The following is a 22662-nucleotide window of genomic DNA, read 5'->3' as shown; positions in this document are numbered from 1 at the left end:
TAGCTTTTAGCCCCTTAAATAAAATTTTGACATATTGACTACTTTAACCATTTGTTTTTGTTCTTTTCAAGTCTTTAGTTAATAGAGATTTAACAATTGAATTAACACTAATAAATAAAACGAAACCTCTATAACAAATCAGATTAATTTTGACAAATATTTTTTTAATAGAATTGTGAGACATTTGATAGACTTGTGATTGTACACAATATATTGACAATTTGAGTATATAAATAATGGTAAAAAGAAGTAATATATTAAAATTAGTTTGTTGTCTTAATACTTATCATCATTAATTTAGTCTTTAATTCTCAATTAATTGAAGAATTAAAAAAAATAAAAACAAATGGTGGATGAAATATACAAAAAATTTAGTTAAGAGGCTAAAAGTCACATTTTTTAATAGTATAGGGGCCTCTTATATATTTAGCTTAAAAAATTAATTTAACATGTAATAAAAATTTTATATTACGTGTAATCATTGATTTAATTGTTAACGTTAAATTAATCGAAAGGTTAAAGGGAACAAAAATAGAAACTTGAATGATGAAATATGACAAAATTTTAATTGATGGATTAAAGGACATATTTCTCAAAGGAGTGATTAATGCTTAGTTTTATTAATAATGAATGATTAATTAATAAAATTTTTAATAACACAATATCGTTTTTTTAGATAATTAATAAAGTAATAAGCTTAATAACAAGCTACCATAATTATCTGTAATTTCCATCTAAACACCTAACAATTTCATCTCTCATTTGTTACATATTTCCCAACCTATAAAATATATTGTTCCAATAAATAGAAAAAATGTTTTCCATTCGTTAGCATCTAAGCCAACAAATTTAACACAAATCAAATTTATAGAAAATAAAAATAAAATAAAAATGGGGGAGGTTGAAAGCTGAACAGCCATGCCTTTGCCTTGTCAAGGCAGCCTAGAATTGTTACCAGAGAGCTCTTCTTCTCTGGGAAGCATCGTCTTCTACTTGTACCCGCAATTTCTACATCAGAAGGAAGCATTTTTGGAAGAAATTCCATATTTCCACAAAACAAGCTGAACCCTCTCCTTTTCTCCCTGTTTCTTGAAGCGTTTGCTCATTGCCCATCTCAGTTCCAATCCTTGTCTTTCTTCCTCTGAGCTGTCTCTGTCTATTCTGCTTGAAATTCACCAAATCTATCTCTCCGGTCTCGAGCCCCAACTTGTAAGAAACCCCTTGTAACAACTACCACCATTTCTCTACTAGTGACTTGCCAACTGTCTGATTCTCTTCTTCCTCTTAAGTGGACTTCTTCTTTGGGGCATCTTTCCAACATCCTTCCTGGGTTTTGCTTTGGCTTCTTCGTTTGTGAAATTCAGATTTGTTCTGTGGAAGGAGAGATGAAGATTTGGGGCTGGGCCGTCTCTGGGCTTCTCTGTCTTGCTTTCGTGCTGAGGATTGGAGCTGTGGAGCTGGGCAGGGGTCAACGAACGGAGCGAATCTCAGGTGGGATTTCTCTTTCCCGGAAATTTCCCTTCTGGAATTCTTCTTTTATAAAGTGATTTTATCATGGTTTCACTTGGATCGACTGTTTTTGGCTTTCATTTCATGTTTACTTAGCTGCGGACATATAGGATTTGAATTTGTTTCCGTTTCTGGGGCTGTGAGTTAATCACGTTTAGGATCCAAAAAACTAAAGAACAGAAAAAAAATAATAAAAAGATTTTGGCAACTTTGCAGCGCATTTTCCTAATTCAGAGCAGGGTTCTCTAATTTGATTTCTAGGTGTTACTTACCTTAAAATTGGGGGTCGAATTGTTGACTGTTCTGACTTGACAATTTCCTTATTTCTTAATGAATTAAGTATTGAAGTAAATGCTGTGTCTTGTGTCTTATAATTGAACATTCAACCAAGCGTAAATTTTGGAAACCTTTTGGGCTATACAAATACATGATTCCCTTGTGGACATGATGCATGACATCCAGTCTTTATTTGATTGGAGTTGGATTGTCGTGGTTTTAAAATTTATGTAGAAATGTTCCTTTGTTGATCAATCATCTTAGAAATGGCTGCATTAAATTCATGGCTGTTATGTAAAGCCTATACTCATTGCTATATTTTCTCCATCTAGTGGCTACATTTTTTTCTACAAAAATGGGTGGGCTGTAAGAATCTTGGACTAGCTTTTTTGGGTGTAATATAGGGAAAATTGACCTTTCTAATACCTTTTTCCAGTATCTTCTGATAATAAAAAAGAAAAAGAAGGGGGGATGGGGTGGGGGAGGGGGGGGGGGGGGGGGGGGGTGTTAGAGTTATCAAGGAATATTCTCATCATAAGTATGAAGTTTCTTATGCCAAACCTTTGCTCATCTAAGTATTATGGACAGTTGCTCTGGCCCATTGCTACGGGCAATGGCTACCAAACTTCATGGCGTAGTTTCAAGTTGGCTTGTGCTCCCACTTGAGGGAGTATGGTCTACTGCCTTGATGAGACCCTCTAGGGACTCCAAACTTTGATTCACAGGTCTCCAAGGATCTTGAATTAATTTCATACGTTCTATGTCTAACTTGGGGTTTTGTGAGATAAACTAATTGTCTAACTTGGGGATTTGTGTCTAGTGCAAGTGACTGGGCTGATGGTGATACCTTGGCAGCATGGCCTAGCTAGGCGGTTGATACTAGGACATCTATTTACAAGTATGCAAGGATGCCTTGTGATCCTTGGGTTGGGGATATAGAATCACATGCTTTGTCTTAGCCAAATGGGGCTTAACCTTGTAAAAGAGATAGGAGAGGCTCATGAGTGGCCTCATGAGGTTGGCACAATGAATCACTTATGGAAACCTAATGCACCTGAGGGATGAGGGATTGGGGTTAACGAAAGCAGGTGAGTCTTGTAGTACTAGAAAACATGTACTGATTTACAAATTGGAATACCTATTTTGACATACATAATACTTCGGCCTGAAAATGATGAATATAGTGATTGAATGCAATCACTATAAGTGTTCTATATATATTTCTTTTAAAAGTTTTCCCAGGGAAATATTTAAATCAAATGACCGCAATCTAGTGAAAGTGAACTTTTTGCATTAAAATAACAGATAAATTACATGCAATTCTAGGTATCTTAAAATACACTTGGTTTTGAAAAACTTTTCTGGCTTCACTTATTTTTGAGTTTTGTAACAAATTCCTGCTGTTTAAAATCTGTTAGTTGCCTAATAGAAGCTGACCAAGTCAAGTATTCAATTTTTCAAAATTCTTAGTTAGTTCAGAACCAATTCTTATATAATCCAAATTCTAATTCCAGAGTTTAATGATTCTAAAAGAATTAAAATTCTGATTATTTTGTTTGGAACAAAACATGAAAAATTATAATTGAGTTCTAATTCTCATGCTTGGAACCAAGATGGAAACTGAATTAAGTAAATAGTTTGACTATATTGCCCTTAACAACTCATTCAAGAAAAAATGTTAATATACATCATTAAAAATATTACTTTTAATTTTTAAATGTTAACTCTATAAAATAAATAATTTTGAGTTACATAATCCATGATGTTATCATTAAAAATGCAATGATTAAAACCAGATGTTAACTAAAATAATACTAAAAATATGATCTGAACAAATACTTCTTGATAAATAGTCCACAATCCTGTAACCCATCTCCACGCTGGAACCTCTAGTACACCTGCAACCCATCACCCCAAGTAAAATCCAAACCCACATACGGTCGCCATGCAACCCCTCATATCAAAATCAAATCTGACCACATAAAATCAAAGGTTTCTCTTAACTGCCCCACAACATCACTGTTGCAACTTCCATCCAGAGTAAGTCAAATTTTTGTCCTAAATCTGGATTTAGAAGATTTTGGCCAAAATTTTTATGACTCTGTTTAAGCATTTTTGTAATTTCTCAAAAAATTTTGTTTGCTCATACCTAGCCATTCAACTTTGATTGGTCTCAACCAGGAATGGCAACAGGGTAGGGCGGGTGAAGGTCTTGCTCACCTCAACCCCGACCCTAATTCTTCATTCCTTACCCTACGCCCTGCACCCAATGGATAACAGAGATCCCTGAAACCGCCCATACCTGCCACCAGTAATAAATGAAACAATATGTAACGTAACTTCTTGCAACCATAATAAACAAAATTTGCTCTCAAATTTCAACAATATAAACAAAATCTTGCTATTAAATTACAATAATAATAATAATAAACAAAAATAACAAACCACTTTACACTTATAGCGAGCAGGGAGCAAAATTGATTTGGGAAATTTGAGAGTAAAACTTGCTCTCTGCTTACAACATGCTTTGAGAAATGAGATATGGGTGAGTTTGGGTTCTGTTCTTTGGGTTTGGGTCATGGGCCTAAAATGGGTGGTGGGCTATGGGGTAATTGGGTATTTGGTTCGGTATCCATATTTTTAAGATAGAAATTAATTTAAATATTATAATAGGCAGGGTGGGGTATATAAAGACCATCTCCCTCCTGTCCCTGATTAAACTGATTTAGGGAATCCCTGACCCCCACCCCGAACCAGTCAATGAGCACTAACTCCACCCCAATTGGGGAGGCCCCTATGGGACTGGGTTAAATTCCATCCCTAGTTTAAACCCGTAGCAACATATCATCATCAACGGGAACAAAAAAGAGAGGTACATAAACAGTTGATTTTGGTATAGAATATACACATAGTAAGCACACACATATATGAAGAATGGATTTTGTTGGATTCTGAAATTAGGCAAGAGAAGGATAGTGATGGCTAGATCTAGGATAGAGATAGAGAGAAGTTGAGTGATGGTGATGGCTGGTTAGAGTAGAGAGGGAAGGGAGAGACAGGCCTTCTTTGGCTGGAGAGGTACAGGTTGGAGAGGTACAGGTTTTCCTATTACTAAATTTGAGTTTCTTTATGTCCTTTTTTAGTTTTTTTTTTTTTACTATTTTTTTGATAATATATTTCTTGTTTTCATTGATCTTGTTAATCTATTTCTTTTGTTGTTTTCATCTTTTCTGTTTTAGTTCCTAACGTTTGACGTATAGACATAAATTTCATGAATAGAATGTATTTTTTAAAGTTAAGGGCAATATTGTTATTGGACTATCTCAATTCATTCCATCAATCGGTAAATTCTGATGGGGCAATCAGTTGTTCTTATGAGAACTGAAGGGTGCTGTTTGTATTTTGACTATATTTTAAGTTTACCACGTGGAATTTGCCTAAAGTAAATGGCTGTGATGTTCCAAGAAATCTGTTTATTTATGATTAACTCGAACAAAGAATAGATCATTATTGAAAATCATGATCTGTAATACTTAGGTTGATAGTATCATTTACTACAACGTTATTTAGTATCCATTTTAGTCAATCAATATTAGAGAGGAGTGATGATTGTGAGTGCCCCCAAGGCCTTATACTTCACCATATTTTCTCTTGATTGCATCATAAGCTTCAATATCAAGCTTCCAATTAGGAAAGCCCTTACCACTGAAACTATTATTTCAGTCCCTTCTTTCTTTGAATTAACTTGACTAGTCCAGGAGCTATGGTGTTGAGAATGGAGCACACAATTCTTAACATATATGTTGCACCATCACTATTCAGATTGAGTTGGATTAGCATCTAATTAGTTTCAATGAAGTTGATTAGTATCTAATTAATTTCAATAGAGGATACAAAGTTTCATGCAAAGACAATCCATAATAGGGTCACATTGCCCTAGTCTCAAGCTTCATCCTTGTACTGGCTGTGCTACAATGCAAATTAGGCCGATCCACATGATTAGTTAAATTGACTTGTGTATAGTCTTATTACCTTCTGTTTATGACAGCATAGTCAACAGGATGACATGGTAGACTTGCGATACTAGGCCAGTGTAGCCATTACTAAGTCAAAAAGTGCAAGGAGCTTTTTGCAAAGGACCAAAAGCTTCAATGTTTTCAAATGCCACTTCATGTCAATACATGGAAGGTGTGAATTTTGGAAGAGCAGATAGATTGTTGGCCTAAGGCCAATAATAAACTTGCTGAATGAAGAGATTCCTAATGAGAGCCCTTTGTTTCTTTCCTGTGCCATTCAAGACTTCCAACGGGAACCATGTTACTGTTAATTTACTGGATCATTGCTCTAACAGGGATGATGGCAGACATCTCACACTTCTTTCAAATCTATAGTAGATGTCAGTAGTTACACTCGCTACCTGACTTAATGGTGTTTCTTGTAGCTACCAAGTTTGTACTATCAAGTCATCTCTGTTTATGTGGTGAAGATCTTTTCTTTTTGTCTCCATATCCAGAAGCTGACTTCTTATATCAAGCATAAAAACATAGGATTTCTTCATAAGATTCTTTTGAGGATGCCCCCAGAACTAGTTAAAGTATCTATTGAAACAAGTATCATTCTTGGTGTATTCACACCGAGTATGTAGATATATTATCTGCTGAATGCAGGAACAGATCTATGGGAATGTTAACTGCTGGTTATGCAGTTCTATCTGAAGTTCTGAACTGGTCAGCAACTCCTCAGGCTCCCATCCCTTAAAAACAACAAGAAGCCTTAATCTCACTAGATGGGGTTGGCTACATTGAACTTCACAGTGGAGGCATTATCCCAGTAAGACAAGTATAATAGAATAAGTGGCTCCTGAAATAATGATTCCAGTAGAAAAAGTTGGGCTAAAGTTTTGTTAACTTAGTTGAGCAAATATGGTTTCAGTACCACGCAACTGGATTTTGGTTTCCTTATTTTCTAGTTGCCTGAATTATTTGGTTTCAATATCATATGGCTGCATTACTAACTTCCCTTATTGTACTTGTTTGTAACATGATGTGATGGCAGCTGCACCAAATGGAAGACTGCTTTCATTACTTGTGAAAATTCTTGTTTATATGTTATTTTTTTGGATTTTTAGTATAATGGCAGGGTCCGAATCAGAAGCAAACCTTAAGAGAATTTGGACCTACAAGGTTCATTTGCTAAATATACCTAAGAAAACTAGGGAAAACATCAAGGACTTAAGTGGTCAGAAGGTGGCTTACTTCATTAATGGTCAAAGAATGTTTTAATCTGAAAGAGGATCGTTATTATTGTAAACTTTTCCTTGATTCCTTTCTTTATATTCTCTGCAGGTCATTCAACCTTTGCTATACAGAATACTGGCTATTTTAAGAAACAAAATGTTACAAATGAATGCAACTAAGACAAGAAATGTTGTAGTAACTGTGTGGCAAGACCAGGAGAGAAGGTTAAATGAAAAAATCCATGACATTATAGGCATAACATATGTTAAAGATGCAATGAGAAAATGCATTAGATGGTTTTTTTGGGCATATAAAACCAAAACCAGTAATTTCCTTGGATGACACTCATTCCCATTGAGGCCCTGTAGTAATGCTAGGGGAGGAGTGAGCCATTTAATTTGGATTGATATGATAAAGAAAGATATGATCCATTTAGCCAATTCCTAGTAGTTGGAAAAAGATTTAGTTGAATTGTTCTCACTTTACCTTTATTTCCACTTTATATTATCCATGCATCTTGTAAGTGGAGTAGTGCTTGAATCATATTTTGTTGCTGCCTCTCCAAGGCAATGGCTTCCATCTGTGTGTGGTTACTTAGAAGACAGAAGAAGATGATGAAGGAGAACAAAACATTATTGTCCTTTTGTTTTTTATTCTTTTAATTGCTATTGAAATGTAATGGTTGATGGTTAATGAAAGCTCACTTTTCAAGATGATCATTAACATCTAAAGTTTTAGTGGAAGTTTATATATGGACAATTGAAATGTGATACAAGGCATTAAGAGTCCTTTTGGATAGGGACATTCAATCCTATCATTTATCATTTGGAATTTAAAATTTCAAATCTGTTGTTTGGATGCATTATCATTGAAAGGATTTAGATTTGAACCCAAGAAGTAGAAGAATTTGAAATCACTGCGAAAAAGGTGTTATTTGAAATTCTGTCATTTCAAATAGACATCATTTCATATCACTCTATCCACTGCAACCTAAATGTATTTAAATAGTTGATATAGGTCCTTGTATTTCACATCTTTCCTCTAGCATGTTGTCCTTGGAAAATTTTGAAAGTTTAATGAAAATTTTTGCTTGTTTTACTGAATTTGATAATTTATTGGCCTATTTTAGTTGTTTACTGTTTAAGTTGAATCTACTTTTTTAAATATAAATAATGCGCCCAAAATTTCGAAGTTAATTGTGTTTGATTGAGCTAGTGTCTACAAAATTTCAGGTAGTGCTGGAGACGTTTTGGAAGATGATCCCGTTGGAAGATTGAAAGTTTTTGTTTATGAGCTTCCAAGCAAATATAACAAGAAGATCCTGCAGAAGGATCCTAGATGCCTCACCCATATGTTTGCTGCCGAGATTTACATGCATCGCTTCCTTTTATCTAGCCCTGTCCGAACCCTCAATCCTGAGGAAGCTGATTGGTTCTACAGCCCTGTATACACCACCTGTGACCTTACACCAAATGGCCTCCCATTACCATTTAAATCGCCACGAATGATGAGAAGTGCAATACAGCTTATTGCTTCCAACTGGCCTTACTGGAATAGGACAGAAGGGGCCGATCACTTTTTCATAGTACCCCATGATTTTGGGGCATGCTTTCACTACCAGGCAAGATTTTTTGTTATCCCTCATTTTTCTTCTGCCGTTATTTTTCATCATGTTCTTGAATTTGTTATTTGAGAGCCCATGAAAGGAACCATGGATCGATTGTTTTGAGACATTTCCAAAATTTCACATGCTCCCTATTTTGGTATTTTTCTTCCGGATTTCAACTCTTATTTAACCATTCTCATTTTACAGGAAGAAAAAGCTATTGAGCGAGGAATACTTCCATTGCTCCAACGAGCTACTTTGGTTCAAACTTTTGGCCAAAGGAATCATGTTTGCTTAAAGGACGGCTCAATCACAATTCCTCCATATGCTCCTCCTCAGAAAATGCAGGCCCATCTGATACCTCCAGAGATTCCTCGTTCCATTTTTGTGTACTTTCGGGGCCTATTCTATGACGTGGGAAATGACCCAGAAGGTGGCTATTATGCCAGGTATATCCCAACCAAGGCAAGATTTAATTTCTATGGTTTGTTTCAAGTTCCTGTTGGCAAGAGAACCAAAGCCAAAAAAGATCCTTAACTTACTTGTCTTCCCCAATTTCGCAGAGGTGCCCGAGCAAGCGTGTGGGAGAATTTCAAGGATAATCCACTCTTCGACATCTCAACAGAGCACCCTACAACATACTACGAAGACATGCAGCGAGCAGTCTTCTGTCTGTGCCCACTGGGATGGGCACCATGGAGTCCAAGACTAGTTGAAGCAGTGATATTCGGGTGCATCCCTGTCATCATTGCCGATGACATTGTTCTACCTTTTGCGGATGCAATCCCATGGGAAGAAATTGGGGTCTTTGCGGATGAGAAAGATGTGCCAAATTTAGACACAATCCTCACCTCAATCCCTCCAGAAGTGATCTTGAGGAAGCAGAGATTGCTTGCCAATCCTTCAATGAAGCAGGCAATGCTGTTTCCACAACCTGCACAACCAGGGGATGCATTCCATCAGATTTTGAATGGACTTGCACGTAAGTTGCCACACGAAAAGACCATTTATTTGAGACCGGGTAAGAACGTCTTAAACTGGACGGCTGGCCCTGTCGGTGACCTGAAACCGTGGTAGCTTTACCAGCAAGTGATCGATGATTATGTGGCCCTGTCGACTAGGATCTTGTTATTGCAATGAAGGTGCAATTCTCAGCATTGTCTGCATCTTTGATTAGCAAAATGTATCTGATTGTACGTTTCTTTTTTGCAGTATAGGATTATACTGTTTGTCTCAAGGCTCTTGGTGATTATACCACTGTTTTTAGTAGCTCAACTTAAGATCAAGGAACAACTGGGGATGTCATGTCTTGAGAGAGTTTATGACTGGACTGAATGTTAATATTTCATAATGATAAGAGCAACACAACCAAGTCTTGGTCATCTTAAGTTAGGTTGGTTATATGAATTTTAATTCAAATCATCTCATAAAATAAGAATGTCTCTAGCATGCTATGAGGCTCCTTGTTTTGTAAAAGTAGAGAGATTCTTTTTTGGTACCCGACTCTATTCTTTTCTTGTAAGAAATTATTTTGACAACTTGGAACTCATAACTTTCTAATAACAAAGGAGCAACTTTACTATTAACTAATTAACTGCCCCAACTCAGCTACAAAAACCTTTCAATAAAATAAAGAGGAAGATTACATATTCTCAATATTTACAAATGCTCACATGCTTCAACAGACCTATTCATTCTCAAGAAAATAGATAAATGTGAAAACTTGAAGTGAGCAGCACAACACTTCGTAGATATAATATGATGTTTGATTTAGTTGTAGTGATAACATAATATGTGAAGGGGATCATTCTTGGAGAACAAATGAACCCTCTATGGTTTTGTCTGAGGATTGAGGAGAATATACAGGAGAAAAAACATCAACAAAACTTGAAGCAGGTGCAGGCTTGAATATGTAAGGACCTTCTTTCACTCCCCAAACCTGTTACAAAATAAAATTATTGTTACCAGGGTTTCCCTTCTATCTTTACTTGATGTTTCAATGAATGTTCTATATAAGTATTTACAGGGAGATACGAGGGCCATTTACACTAACCTGGTTCTCATCGTCATCATAGCCTCTATCCCAGGTGTGTATCTCATTATTCTTCAAGATTGAAAGTTCAGAGGTACAATATGTAGCACCATTCTGTCACGGGAGAGTAAACAGAAGTAATTGATCCTAAGGGTATTACAGCTTCCAAAAAAACTACATTTCTGACAAAGAAAACAGAATGAATAGGTAAATACCCAAGAATTAGGAAATCCGTCAGGTGGAGTGGAACCTTCATATAAGCAGGCCTTGCCACGTTCACAACGTTTGAGATGTATAGTTGTCAAATGTTCTGCTATGTCCTGCAGATCATACAAACATGTCACGGTGGAAAGAGAAAAAGGAGTGGTGCAAATAAAATGAGAAAGAACGGAAAAAAAAAAAGAGAAGAGAGTATTGAAACATATAGTAGCCCAGCCATGTGGGTAGATAAGGGATTAGACCTGTTAGTCTCAAGCGTATAACTGTATTTTTATTTTAAAAAAATTATTTTGATGATAACAAAAAAGTTCAAACCAATTTGCTTAACCTGTTGATATTCTGATGACCTTCAAACGTCTGAACACATCCAAAATGCTCTCCCATGTTTTAAGCCTTATTCAGACGTATGAAGGGATCCCTTCAAACGTCCTAACCATTTTAGAAACCCCTCTCTGATTTTAAGCCCAATTTGGACGTCTGAAGGAATCCCCTCATACGTCCAAACCATTCCAAAAACCCCTCTCCCATTGCAAACTTGTTTTGGACATATGAAGGTCTTCCCTCAGACGTCCGAACTCATCCAGAATGCAACAGTGCTTATTTAGACGGCTGACTGAAATTTACTTTTAGACGTTCGAAACAAGGCAGAAACTCAATAATGCCCTATTCAGAAGCCTAAACTAAGGAATTCATATGTCTAAATAAAAACAACCTCCTATACCTTCCCCTAGTTTCCATGATCTTCAAAAACACACAAAACAGAAATCTATAGAGCCACAAAAACATACAAAAATCTGGAAACACTTGCAAGAGCATTCACTTCTCTCAAGGCAAAGAAAGTGTGTTGTTGAAGTTGCAGCACTGATTGAAGGAGATCTTCATTTACACCTTTGTTTCTCTTGTAATCAAAGCTCCGTAAGTTATAGTGATTTTCAGTTGGAATATGAACAATTTCAATCAAGCTGAATACCAAGAAGATGTATTTGAGTACCTTAGATGAAGTACCCGAGAAGGATTAAAACAAGTAGGAAGAATACTCATTTGAAAGAGGACTGCTTTTCCTGTTTTTCATTGATCTCTAGTATGGTATATATACACGAATACAACTGAAATATCTTCCTAAAATACAGGAATACATTTGAATTCTGATATGATAAGATAATCAAAACTTAATCTTAATTTTCTGCTGGAATTATCTGCTAAGGACTGTTTAACCCCCTTCTTTCTTGGAGCCTTATCCTCTTATCTTGTGGCCTTCTCTTATCTCTTATCTCTTATCACTTTAACTTGAAAATATCCCAACAACCTTATCACCTGGTTTTCTGCTATCAAGAAGATTTCAATTTTTCAATTTTTCCAACAGAATATTTACTCAAGTAAGGGATTCTCACCTTGGTGCGAAAGGATTTGTTCTTGGTTACGAGAAATTTTTCTTGGTTCAATAAGGGATTGTATTGGTTTCTAGCTCCATTAAAAGCTCGAAATTCTATTTAGTAGAACCATCAAGGTTTACCTTAAAGAGTGAGGAGGTGGGGACTCGAAAGAGCTGAACCTCTATAAATCTCTCATACTTGGTTGTGTATTGTTTCATTTCATGTGTTACAAACATCTCAAATCACCATAAAATTATTTTAAACTAAATCTACAAACTAGGTCAAATTTTCTTAAAATTGAAAAGGGCCAATTCAACACCGCAACCACCCCCCGCCTTGCCCCACCGGCAGGTGTGTGCGCACAGGGGTTTGGCTTAATATCTAGGCAACAAGACCTATTCCAAGACTTGTTCAAAAATGAAGAATAACACCTTAAAATAAACACGGACAACTTTGCATTCAGACCCACTCCCACTACAACTAGCTTTCTTCCAACCCACTGTCCCTTGGTCCTGACAAGGAAATTTCTCCTCTTGAGAGGGGAATTAGGGTTAGGAAGAAGGGAAAAGGGGGAAAGAACGAGAGGGAGAGACGAACAAGGAGTTACGAGAGAGAGAAATGGAAAAGAGAACAGAATATTAATTTTGATTATGAAATTCGTTACCTCCATTATTGAATAGGGAGCTCTTATACAGCCCCTTTCCCGCCAATCCTTGGTGGTTACAACCTTAACAATCTGATGGTTACATCCTCCAACAGGCTAACAGCTTACTACACTCTCCTAACTGCCTACTAAGTGCTTACCCACCCACTGTTATAACCATAGGAAACAAAATACAATTTTACCCCAGGTTCTACGTAGGGTCCTGACACCCACTAAGTTCCTGGAATGAATATGCTGGGGAATGTGTATGCTTCACTTGACAGTTGACACTCCTAATCAAGAGAATACTGCCCCACAGATTCTCATGGATTGAGGTTTCTCAAAGTACTATACTATGTGGTTTACTTGCGGCAGTCAGATATCTTTGAGGGTTACATTTTGTATTAACTAAATTGGCACGGATGAGGTCTCAAACTTGATCGCCTGTTCTAATTTCCAATTTCAATTAATTATATCAAATATTTATGGTTCTCCCATAAGTCCTCTCTTGCATTTCTTCGGCTTGTTCCTGTTCATATATTCAGGACAGAGCGAGCAGGCAGCCCACGTGACTGAGGAGAAGAGAGATTCTCCCCCCCCCCCCCCCCCAAATGTCATTTAGAATGTCAATAAATAGAAGACATGGATTAAGGCACAGGAAGTGGAAACTTGTTGTAACTACTAAATGTCAAGCCTAAGAAAGACGCATCATTTTTTATGATTTATCCTTGACCCAGAAAGCTGGAAAGTAGCTCACAGACCCACACACAGAGCCACCGTGCACAAAAATTCTTGATACCAAAAAATGTGATGAAATGAATGACCACTCAATCTATCTTTCCTTTTTCTTTGTGAAAAGTTCACAACTCACAATAACCATTTTTTGCTTTTTTCATTTCAAATTCCATTTTCCTGTTGCATTATATTAAGTTAACAGCTAATGCATGACGGATGGGACATTTGACTAGTAAATGGTCACTTACTACTGCTTTATCCTCACAAAAGAAGAAGAAGAAGAAGAAGAAGAAGAAGAAGAAAAGAGACCTCCTTCATTGTCCTAGATACTCCACAAAAGTTGTCCCTTCAGAATTGAGTATTACATTTCCAGCGTACATCCTGCTTTTATTTATTTGGAAACCTTGTATTTTCTAATATGAAAAATGTAATAGTAATATAAAAGGAATCAACTGACTGTTAATGATTCAAAATTTGTGCAGTCAATGATGTACATTACTAAACCAAGTATGCGTTTCATCAATTTTTGCATCCCTTTCCAGATATTCATCACTTTGCACTCCTTTCCAGAATATTGATTTCGAAATTGTTATAGTAGTTCATATGTAAATGAGAAAGGAAAAGCAGCAGAAAAGTTAGTAGTATCCATGCCAAGGATAGATGCAAAATGAGACTGGCAGGCAAGGGCATGAAAGCTTCTGATTAGTGGAAGTAGGGGCAGAAAGTGGCTTTAACTAAGTCCACAAACCCCGTGATTCACTAATATATCTTAGACATCTAAGATGTATAATCGATAACCACGAGTCTGCCTCTATTACTATTCATGTCATCAAATTATTATAACTTTTGTAAAGTATGATAAACTAGTGGAACTGTTTTCTTTAGGGACTGACACTACTTTTTGCAAAACAAATTATTAAAACTTTCTACATCCAGCACATTCATTTCCAAAGAAGATTATGGTTTTGATGTGCCTGGAAACGTACCCCAATAACTTCTTCTGGCTGTGGCCGTAGGTCCTTTGAGCGATCACAGAAATTCTTGTACTCTTCTGCATCTCTTATGGCATATGTTCTTAGCTGCTCAATTAGTAGATTTAAGAAACAAAAGAACGTTAGTTGTCTTGACAGGTGATATATGATAATGAAAATAGTTTCTAGCACTGGCATGCAGAGTAAAGGGAAAGGAGAAAGCAAAACATTATGTTTCTGAAGGAATATGAACCAGTAAAAGTGGAAAATCAATTCCAGAATATAAGAGCACAATGCTTCAATGCAGAATGTAGATAGCATATGAAGGTGATCTCCAAGAACCATTGAGCTAATAGACTATAATTTCCCAGTAATGAACTCAAATATTCTTGTTCCACAATGAAAGGCTAATAACCAAGACGAAGAATCCAAAGTTTATCAAGTTTTAGATACCAAAAAATAACAAAATATCAAGCCTTATATTCCACTATGTGGGATCAAATACATGAATTATAACTCTCCAACTATTTCTATCTATGGTCTTATCTTCTATAAGAACTTTATAACTCATATTATACAAGAGTCTTCTACCAAGTACGGTATCAAGTATAGACAATGGAATCAATCAGGAGATTATAGCATTAGTAGCGAGAACTTTCAGACACTTTTAATCAATGCCTTCCATAAAAAATTATTTATTTTTTGATAAGATACATTTTGCAAGCACTAATCAGCTAAGAAGATGTGGTTAGATTTATGATACACCTAAGTTTTTGTCACCATTATCATTTCACAAGCCTTAAACCAACTAGGTGTGATCAAATTACATAAATTCTCACTCCTCAATCATCTGTATCCATGTCCATTACTCTTCTAAGACCAATATATCTCATGTCATACTTAAGAATTTTCTGCCAATTTTTCTTTGGTCTCCTCTACCTCTTCTGCTACAAACTTCTTTCATTTCATACACTCCCCTCATAGGTGTGTCTATTTGGTATTCTTCTCACACAATGTCTAAACTATCTTTAAAACATCAAATCTCATTATCCTCTGCTAGAAATACTCAAAATATTGCAACAGAGACCAGTTGATGACTGATATGGCATGTCAATACAGTGTAGCAATTACAGAGATAAAACCAACAAGAAAAAACAGTACAATTTGGTACACAAAATAAACTTGAGTCCCACCTCAACATCACATTTCATCTCCTTTGGGCAAGACTTCACCATGAAAAATCTCTGCAACAAGAGAACAATTAAAAACCATCACGTGAAATTGTTTTTTCAAAAATTTGAATTAAAGAAATTCTAGAAGCTAGTCACTACAAAAATTAGTTACAGGAGAAGAATAAACCATTTTGAAAAGGCAGATACAGAAAACCAGAGAAAACAACTCTGACTATCATTTGAATTGCATGAGCAGGTAGGTCAGGCAGATGATGCAGAGATGTGCTAGATGGTATACCTGTCGGAATGGCTTATGAGGAGTCCTCCAAAAGGCCTGGCAAGCGCCAAAAAGAGATATGCTTAACGAGCTAAACATTTCACAACTGAAAATAAAAATGGAGGAGCAAAAGTAGTACAGGAAGTTAATATACTAACTTGTTCAAAATACAGAACCTTTGAACCATCCACCATCTCTGCAGCTGGGCATGAAAGCCATCTACAAAAGTGAATGAGAAGAAAGCTCTTAACTTTTTGAACAAATTTCCCAAGACACAGCTTGTCAAAATTTTGTTGTTAGCAAGAATAAACAAAGAAGTTATTGAAACTTTATTTATTTATTTGTGGACTAGAGTATGCTAAAACTAGGGCTTGTGAATAGAAAAAAGAAATGAAAGTAAAGACAAATAAGAGGATTGAAACTTTATTTATTTATTTATTTATTTGGTAGATACAGAAATGAGAATAATTTGAATACTAGTGAAATTCCATGCATATGAATAATTTCATTGACCTTGCCCTTTTCCACAAATCCTGGTTCCAAATATCACCCCAACTATGTTGCAAAGTGCAAGTCACATAGCAAAGGTGCGATTTTGGAGGCAATGCCAGCGCATCATTAGACATAAATGATGCAATTTCAAAATCGGCCATAACACAATGCCAAAATCAAATTATGTCTCACAGATCAATACATGGAAACAAGCACATAACAAATTAACACCAGAACCCAACATGAAGGAAATGATGTTCCGAGACTACCACCAAAACGGCTAAATTACGCTTATTTTATAGAAATAGAAATTAATACACATTTACACAGAAACACGCACAGAATTGGGAACTAGAGATGCATACGAAAACAAAGGTACCTGAAATTGAAGTAATCTTCAGGCGCACTGGAAGCTTGCTCTCGCGAGGTCTGCCAATTCCGAAACAACAGCGATGAATAATTACTATCAGAAAGCAAACAACACTGAGTTGATCAGAGAGGTAGAACGAGAAGAGAAGAAAAGAAAAGAACCTTCTGGCCGGCGAGAGAGTGAGCGACGGCGCGAGCGTGGTCCCGGCGAGTGGTGGACTTGGTGAGCCGCTTCACCAAAACTGCGGCTCCGATCAAGGCCAGCGTCTTCAAGACGGCGCCGCGAGCTCGGCTCCAACCCTGGCCGCTCGGCTCCGAGCCGGTTCCCATCGCCGTACACTACCTGGGCTAGTGCTACAGCCTACAGCTGCTTCGACGGCCTTTCTCTTGGGCCAGAACTCATCTTCTTCGCGAATCCCTCACCCTCAGTTCAGTTGGAATTCTTGAATTGGAATCAATCCCCCTGCCTCTGGTGAAGAAGACAGAACATGAGAGGATTTCTCGTCAGACTCCTCTCTCCTCTCCACGCTTATCGGCTTTGTGGATCAGAATATAAATATAAATATTTAGCATTAAATGCATTTTAATACGAGCAATTATTTGATATTATTATTTTTTTATGTTAAATTAATTTTAAATTTTAAAAATATTAAAATATATTAAATAAAATCATGTAAGACAAAGTGTGGTGGCAGCTCATGTTTTTTTGGAAGTAGACTAAAAAATATTATTTAATTAAAAAATAATAATAAAAATCATGATTGATAATAATATCATCAATCATGTAACATCTCTTTATTAGAAAAAAATTAAAGAAAATTACATACCATTACATTTTATCTAATGAAAATATGACATTCGTCATGATCATGATTCCTAGTTATTCTTAATTAAATTGAAACTGACAAATTTACATTTAGACCATTTTTTAGATTTATAATTAAGTCTATTGAATTCATGTGATCAGACATGTATTTAGTATTAGACCCACAATAGTTCTGAACCGCACATGATTTGAATCTTAACTAATTGACAATTTCAACAACGAAAGTGAGTGAGATTATAAAACAATAAATTATAAAATTTTATTATCTAAAATTTTATCGCATGTATATTCCCGATCTCAATTTCTCGATCAAAACCAAAATAATGAAAAAAAAAAAAAACTAAAAATGAGAGAAAAAAACACACACACAACTCAACTCAGCTCTAGAACGAGGTACAAAGAGATCGATCCAACTTGGAAGTCGCATACCAAGTAACTCGATTATTTTTGCATTTGATGCACTACATATGCGAGGAACAACGTCAATTGTGAGAACATGGCTCTTATCTTGGCATTCCCATAGCTAGCTCTTATTTCTGTCAAGGTCGTCCTAAAACATATATATATATTACAAATGACCATTTTTTCTTCAGATAGAAAAGAACATACTCCATGACACAATCTAGGCTTTGTGTGCTGTGTCCGAGCTACTGGTTCCCAGATACAGGGCTGTCCCGTCCTTTCTTGAAATCGTCCCATCCTCTCACCCATGATCGTCCAGGGTTTGCCCTTGTTTCAGGGGCAGCATGGTTGTTCAGATTTTTTATAACATTCTCACGCACGGCAGCAAAAACCTATTTTTGGAAGTATGTTATATTAACACAAAATTTGGGAAGAACAGGCAAAAGATTACCAAATAGAACCCAGAAAGACAACAAAAAAGGGAGAGAGTTTTCAGAACAGAACATGTCTCACAGGATTAGCCTCTATACTCTCAGGAGGTTTTTCCTGGTCTGTCACCCACTTCCACAAATCTGGATTTTCCTGCAGGTAAAAAAAAAACTTGATTCAATTAGAGAAGAGTCAGCTACACACAGGTGAAATTCAATTACAACCCCTAAATGTATGTAAATTTTTCTGGGCCATAAATTGAATAGTCTTAATTTGGAAAGATTGACAGGGACAAACTCACTCCCACTTATTGAGCTTCCCATTTCTTCACATTTACCCCACACACACAAAAAAAAAAAAAAAGCATAAGGATCCACAAAACAGATCTTCAAGTGGAGATGGTACACCCATCCACCAGCCCCATGGGATGCCCTTTCTTCTTCCTGAAGTATGGTCTTAAGTATCCAGATAAGCCTTTTATTTTCTGGACGTGGTATCTTATTCCACAATAGTTAACCTACAATTATATATATCAGAGTGTAATACTCAATTCAACGTATTTGGCCAAAAATAACTTTTAGGAGGTTACAACAGAATTCTTGTTGTAATTGAGTGGGTTGGTACAGGTGGTCAGGAATGGATTCTCTTATTTAAGAAGATTTTGATTTTGAAAGAAAGAAAACAAATTCCTAAGTGAGAAATACTCCCATAACCCACTAACTTCAGAGAAAACTTGACAGAGAACTGAGAAGTGAGATCCGGGCGTTGAGGAAGGAACCACAAGGCCAAGACATCTCATGTGGTAAAGTCAAATTGCCCTTTTCCTTGCATTGCATTATGCAGCAGTGGTTAAGGACTGTTGCATTGTTTCAGTGAGTACTGTAGCCTCTAAGATACTGCTCCAGATGGGTTGAAGCTCTCCTTGCTAGGTTTACTACCTTGCCATTTGTGGAAACTCAGAGGGAGTGATCATTGGTCAACCCCGACTTTTTGAGTCATATACAAGTATGCTCATGAGAAGTTCCCGTTCTGCATTTCTGTGTGATTGCATAGGATTTACTGAGCTTCAAGCTCAAACCATATGTGTGTGTATTTTTGCATACCAGATTGAAAGCTAAAGGAGGGGAGAAGGATGACTTCCAAGTGAGGAGATAAGCCCTGTTTTCTGGCTGAAAAAGGCAGAGAAATAACTGTTTTTTTCTCTTCTTTTTTGCTAACTGATTAAATGTTTACTTTTTTCTTTTTCGATGTGATGATGATAGACATTCATGTAACTGTATAATATTGGGATATATTGATCTTCAGACAATGAAGATGTATGTTTTGGAGATATTAATGCCTTTTGGTGACCACATTTCATGCTCTGTTTCAACTTTTAATGTAATTCAAATGATCATATGATAATGAAAGAAATCTTGCATCCATATTCTATATAATGATTAATGACTATTTGAATCTGATAGTGATGAGTTAATGGAAAAATGGACAAGGGCAGATTGAGTAGAGGGCTTTAGAAGTTTCCAAATAATATCCGATAATAGAAAATATATTTAAAATGAGCCATTTACAGTTGTGGTAAAATTTCGTGGCAATCAAAAATAATTCAAGGGCAGTAAGGGATGTATCCCTATTTTAGAACAGACCAAAAATCCCAACCAACAAGACAGGCCTTGTTGAGGGTTCAAATGACGTTTGAAAAATCCCAAAAATAAGCAACATATCCCAAACACCCAATGAGTAAGTGCACAAAAATTCAAAGCAAACAAAGATTGCACAAAAATTCAAAGCAAACAAATTGTTTAAGCCCTAACAGAGGGCAAACCAAAACTAAAAACTAGAAATCTGGTTGCTGATGTGGTTGTGTAACAGCCACTTCCAGGAGCTTTTCGGTCCTTCTTACAGTTTGAGAAAAATCTGAAAAACGAAATATAATTTTAACACCTAGAAATATGTAGAATAAGCGTGCCAAATCACAAAAAACTTTAAAAAACGGGAGGTAGGTAAAAATAAAGGTCAAAAGGCGGTCAGAATGTAACTTTTGCCGAAAATAGAAGTGCCTCAACTGCCACTTCCAGGGGGATTTTGGTCATCTCACCAATGCCAGAAAGATAGGGACATGCACTAAAAATTGTGGGGAATAAAGTTCAAAAATTCTAAAAATCATTACAGGCCCCCAAGCTTTGTGGTAAAACAACGGAGAAAACAATTCAAAAAACAAAACAAATATAAAATAGGCTACATCATAGCCAACTACGAGTATGTGACATGATATTTTGTACGTAGATGAGAAATGTGCTTATGGGTATTGAAGAAAAAAATTGATTTCAAACCAGGGTAGTCTCAAAAGGATACACCCAACAACCTAAATAACAGAGCGAAGGAGACCCTAAATCTACATTTTTATTAACCTCTACAACCCCAAAGGCAATCTTTGGAGTATTTATCTTCTGATATTTTCTGACTGAGTCTTTCTTTAAGCGACTTCTTGTCTGCTTAAGTGCTAATAGTAAAATAGAAAATGAATTGTCTTCAGTTTGGATTTAGGCAGTGCTGCATGCAGCAACAAGAATAATCCATTTTAAAAGTAGTGTAATCTGTTCACTAGATCCAAAGAGAGAAAAAGGGGGATGGGGGGAGATATAACATGAGAACACGCAAAAACCATGAGAGGGAGGGAAGATGACACCATGCAAAAAAGGGTTTCAGTTATTTGGGTTCTTTGACATGAACACTGGAGGATCTTGTTATAGAAAACATGAGCAAAAGACAAGTAGTTAAAAGACTAATAAGTATTTGTAGAAAGCCAACTAAATGGATTGCACTACTTCAAAAAGGACTGATATTATTCAGTGAATAGCCCAGGTATAGTGAGCATAGGTTCCGCCTCTTGTTCCATTTATCTACAACACCTATCTATGTGACCTTTCATAGTTTTCAAGTCTTGCATAGATAAGGGCATTTGCAGCCTGGACAATCTTCTATATTAACAGCATGCAATGCTAATCCAATATGATATAGCCATTTATGTCAGGTAGATACGTTTGCTCAATCGATGCACCCAGTACTCCAGAAAGTAGCAAAAATTGACTCCTAAAAGTTCATGGAGAATATTCCATGTACAACAGATGAACAATTACATCGGAAACCAGGAAAAAGAGGTCTTAAAAGATCCTGATATTTTTGTCCCAGTTCACTATGCCACAATTGTAGTTAAGAACACAAATTACAAATACCACCCATACAATGCGGCAATGCCTTTATGTGATAAGAATATTAAACCAAGCCAATCTTTCCAATTTACTAACAACTCTTGTCAAGCTATGCATCCAAATCAAGATGTGTGAACACCTAGAGACCAGATCATCCTATTAGCTGATGTGAATGTCCCATTTTAAGTAACTTGAAACTGATGGTACCCAATTATCCTTCCAAATGCATATTTATCAGGTAAGCATTGAAGAGTTGAAGAAGCAAAAAGAATGTCATTGTAAATACATGGAGGAGAAAATCACCTGGTCAAGAACATTAACAAGGGATTTAATTCCATTTTCATCCATAGAATGGATATGCTCCTCAACCCATTTCCCCAAAATCAAGTCCAGCTCCAGAAACCCTCTTTGTCTGCTTCTATATAGCAGCCTACAAAACAATACATCCGCACATACAGCTAAAACCACCACCACATGAATACTTCAGTTTACGCCCAAAATCCAAACCCTATTAAACAAACCTGTTGCATAAGCGCCTTTTGCTTTCTTCGTTGGAGAAATCAACATCTAGTGACTGGTTAGAAGAATAAAACTACCTCAAAATCGAGCCAACGGAATGCCTAAACCATCAAAAGCGACCCAAAAAGAACCAAAAATCAATTGGAGAACCACATATACGCACATATATATATATATATATAGAGAGAGAGAGAGAGAGAGAGAAACTCGCCTGCGAAGAAATTGAGAGTGGATCGGTGAGGTGGGGGCGGTGACTCGGGAGTGAAAAGGCGACGAATTGAGGACTCCGGGGATTCTATGTAAAACCCTCCTGAAATTCGCCATTTTCCCCCCCAAAGATGCACTGCTGCTGCATTGCCGGAGAGT

At 36.4% G+C, this 22662-nt stretch overlaps 3 protein-coding genes across 8 annotated transcripts in view; 1 reads left to right on the top strand and 2 right to left on the bottom strand.

Moving 5' to 3' along the window:
* The first annotated feature begins 913 nt into the window (after positions 1-913).
* On the top strand, positions 914-10016 carry LOC127790376 (probable beta-1,4-xylosyltransferase IRX10L). Of its 2 annotated transcripts, XR_008020768.1 has the most exons (5): positions 914-1491; positions 8255-8643; positions 8836-9077; positions 9192-9770; positions 9841-10016. XR_008020768.1 is itself a non-coding variant. In XM_052319864.1 (4 exons), exons 1-4 carry the CDS (start codon positions 1386-1388, stop codon positions 9703-9705), a joined length of 1251 nt encoding a protein of 416 aa, XP_052175824.1. In that variant the 5' UTR covers positions 914-1385; the 3' UTR covers positions 9706-10016. The 2 variants fall into 2 exon arrangements, 1 of the variants encoding a protein (XP_052175824.1); XM_052319864.1 differs by having other exon boundaries at positions 9192-10016.
* A 341-nt stretch (positions 10017-10357) lies between these two features.
* Positions 10358-17445, bottom strand: LOC127790378 (chromophore lyase CRL, chloroplastic-like). The gene is made up of 9 exons (XM_052319866.1): positions 17074-17445; positions 16922-16971; positions 16209-16269; positions 16072-16107; positions 15795-15845; positions 14617-14709; positions 10876-10980; positions 10682-10774; positions 10358-10567 (listed from the first exon to the last, which is right to left on the bottom strand). The coding sequence occupies exons 1-9, from the start codon at positions 17239-17241 to the stop codon at positions 10433-10435; spliced, it is 792 nt and encodes a 263-aa protein (XP_052175826.1). The 5' UTR covers positions 17242-17445; the 3' UTR covers positions 10358-10432.
* A 698-nt stretch (positions 17446-18143) lies between these two features.
* LOC127790380 (succinate dehydrogenase assembly factor 2, mitochondrial) overlaps positions 18144-22662 on the bottom strand; it is a 32378-nt gene continuing 27859 nt past the window's right edge. For 2 of the 5 annotated variants that reach the window (XM_052319870.1, XM_052319875.1), the window contains exon 5: positions 18144-18531. In XM_052319870.1, the coding sequence (XP_052175830.1) occupies positions 18385-18531 (147 nt within the window). In that variant the 3' untranslated portion in view covers positions 18144-18384. Of the gene's footprint in view, positions 18532-18643; positions 18722-22080; positions 22208-22662 lie in introns of all 5 variants that reach the window. The other 3 variants (XM_052319873.1, XM_052319871.1, XM_052319874.1) reach the window with 3 other exon arrangements.

The sequence above is a fragment of the Diospyros lotus genome, chromosome 14 (genome assembly GCF_014633365.1).
Source record: "Diospyros lotus cultivar Yz01 chromosome 14, ASM1463336v1, whole genome shotgun sequence".
Taxonomy (NCBI): domain Eukaryota; kingdom Viridiplantae; phylum Streptophyta; class Magnoliopsida; order Ericales; family Ebenaceae; genus Diospyros; species Diospyros lotus.
The sequence above is the reverse complement of the archived record's forward strand: the minus strand, read 5'-3'. Positions and strand labels throughout refer to the sequence as shown.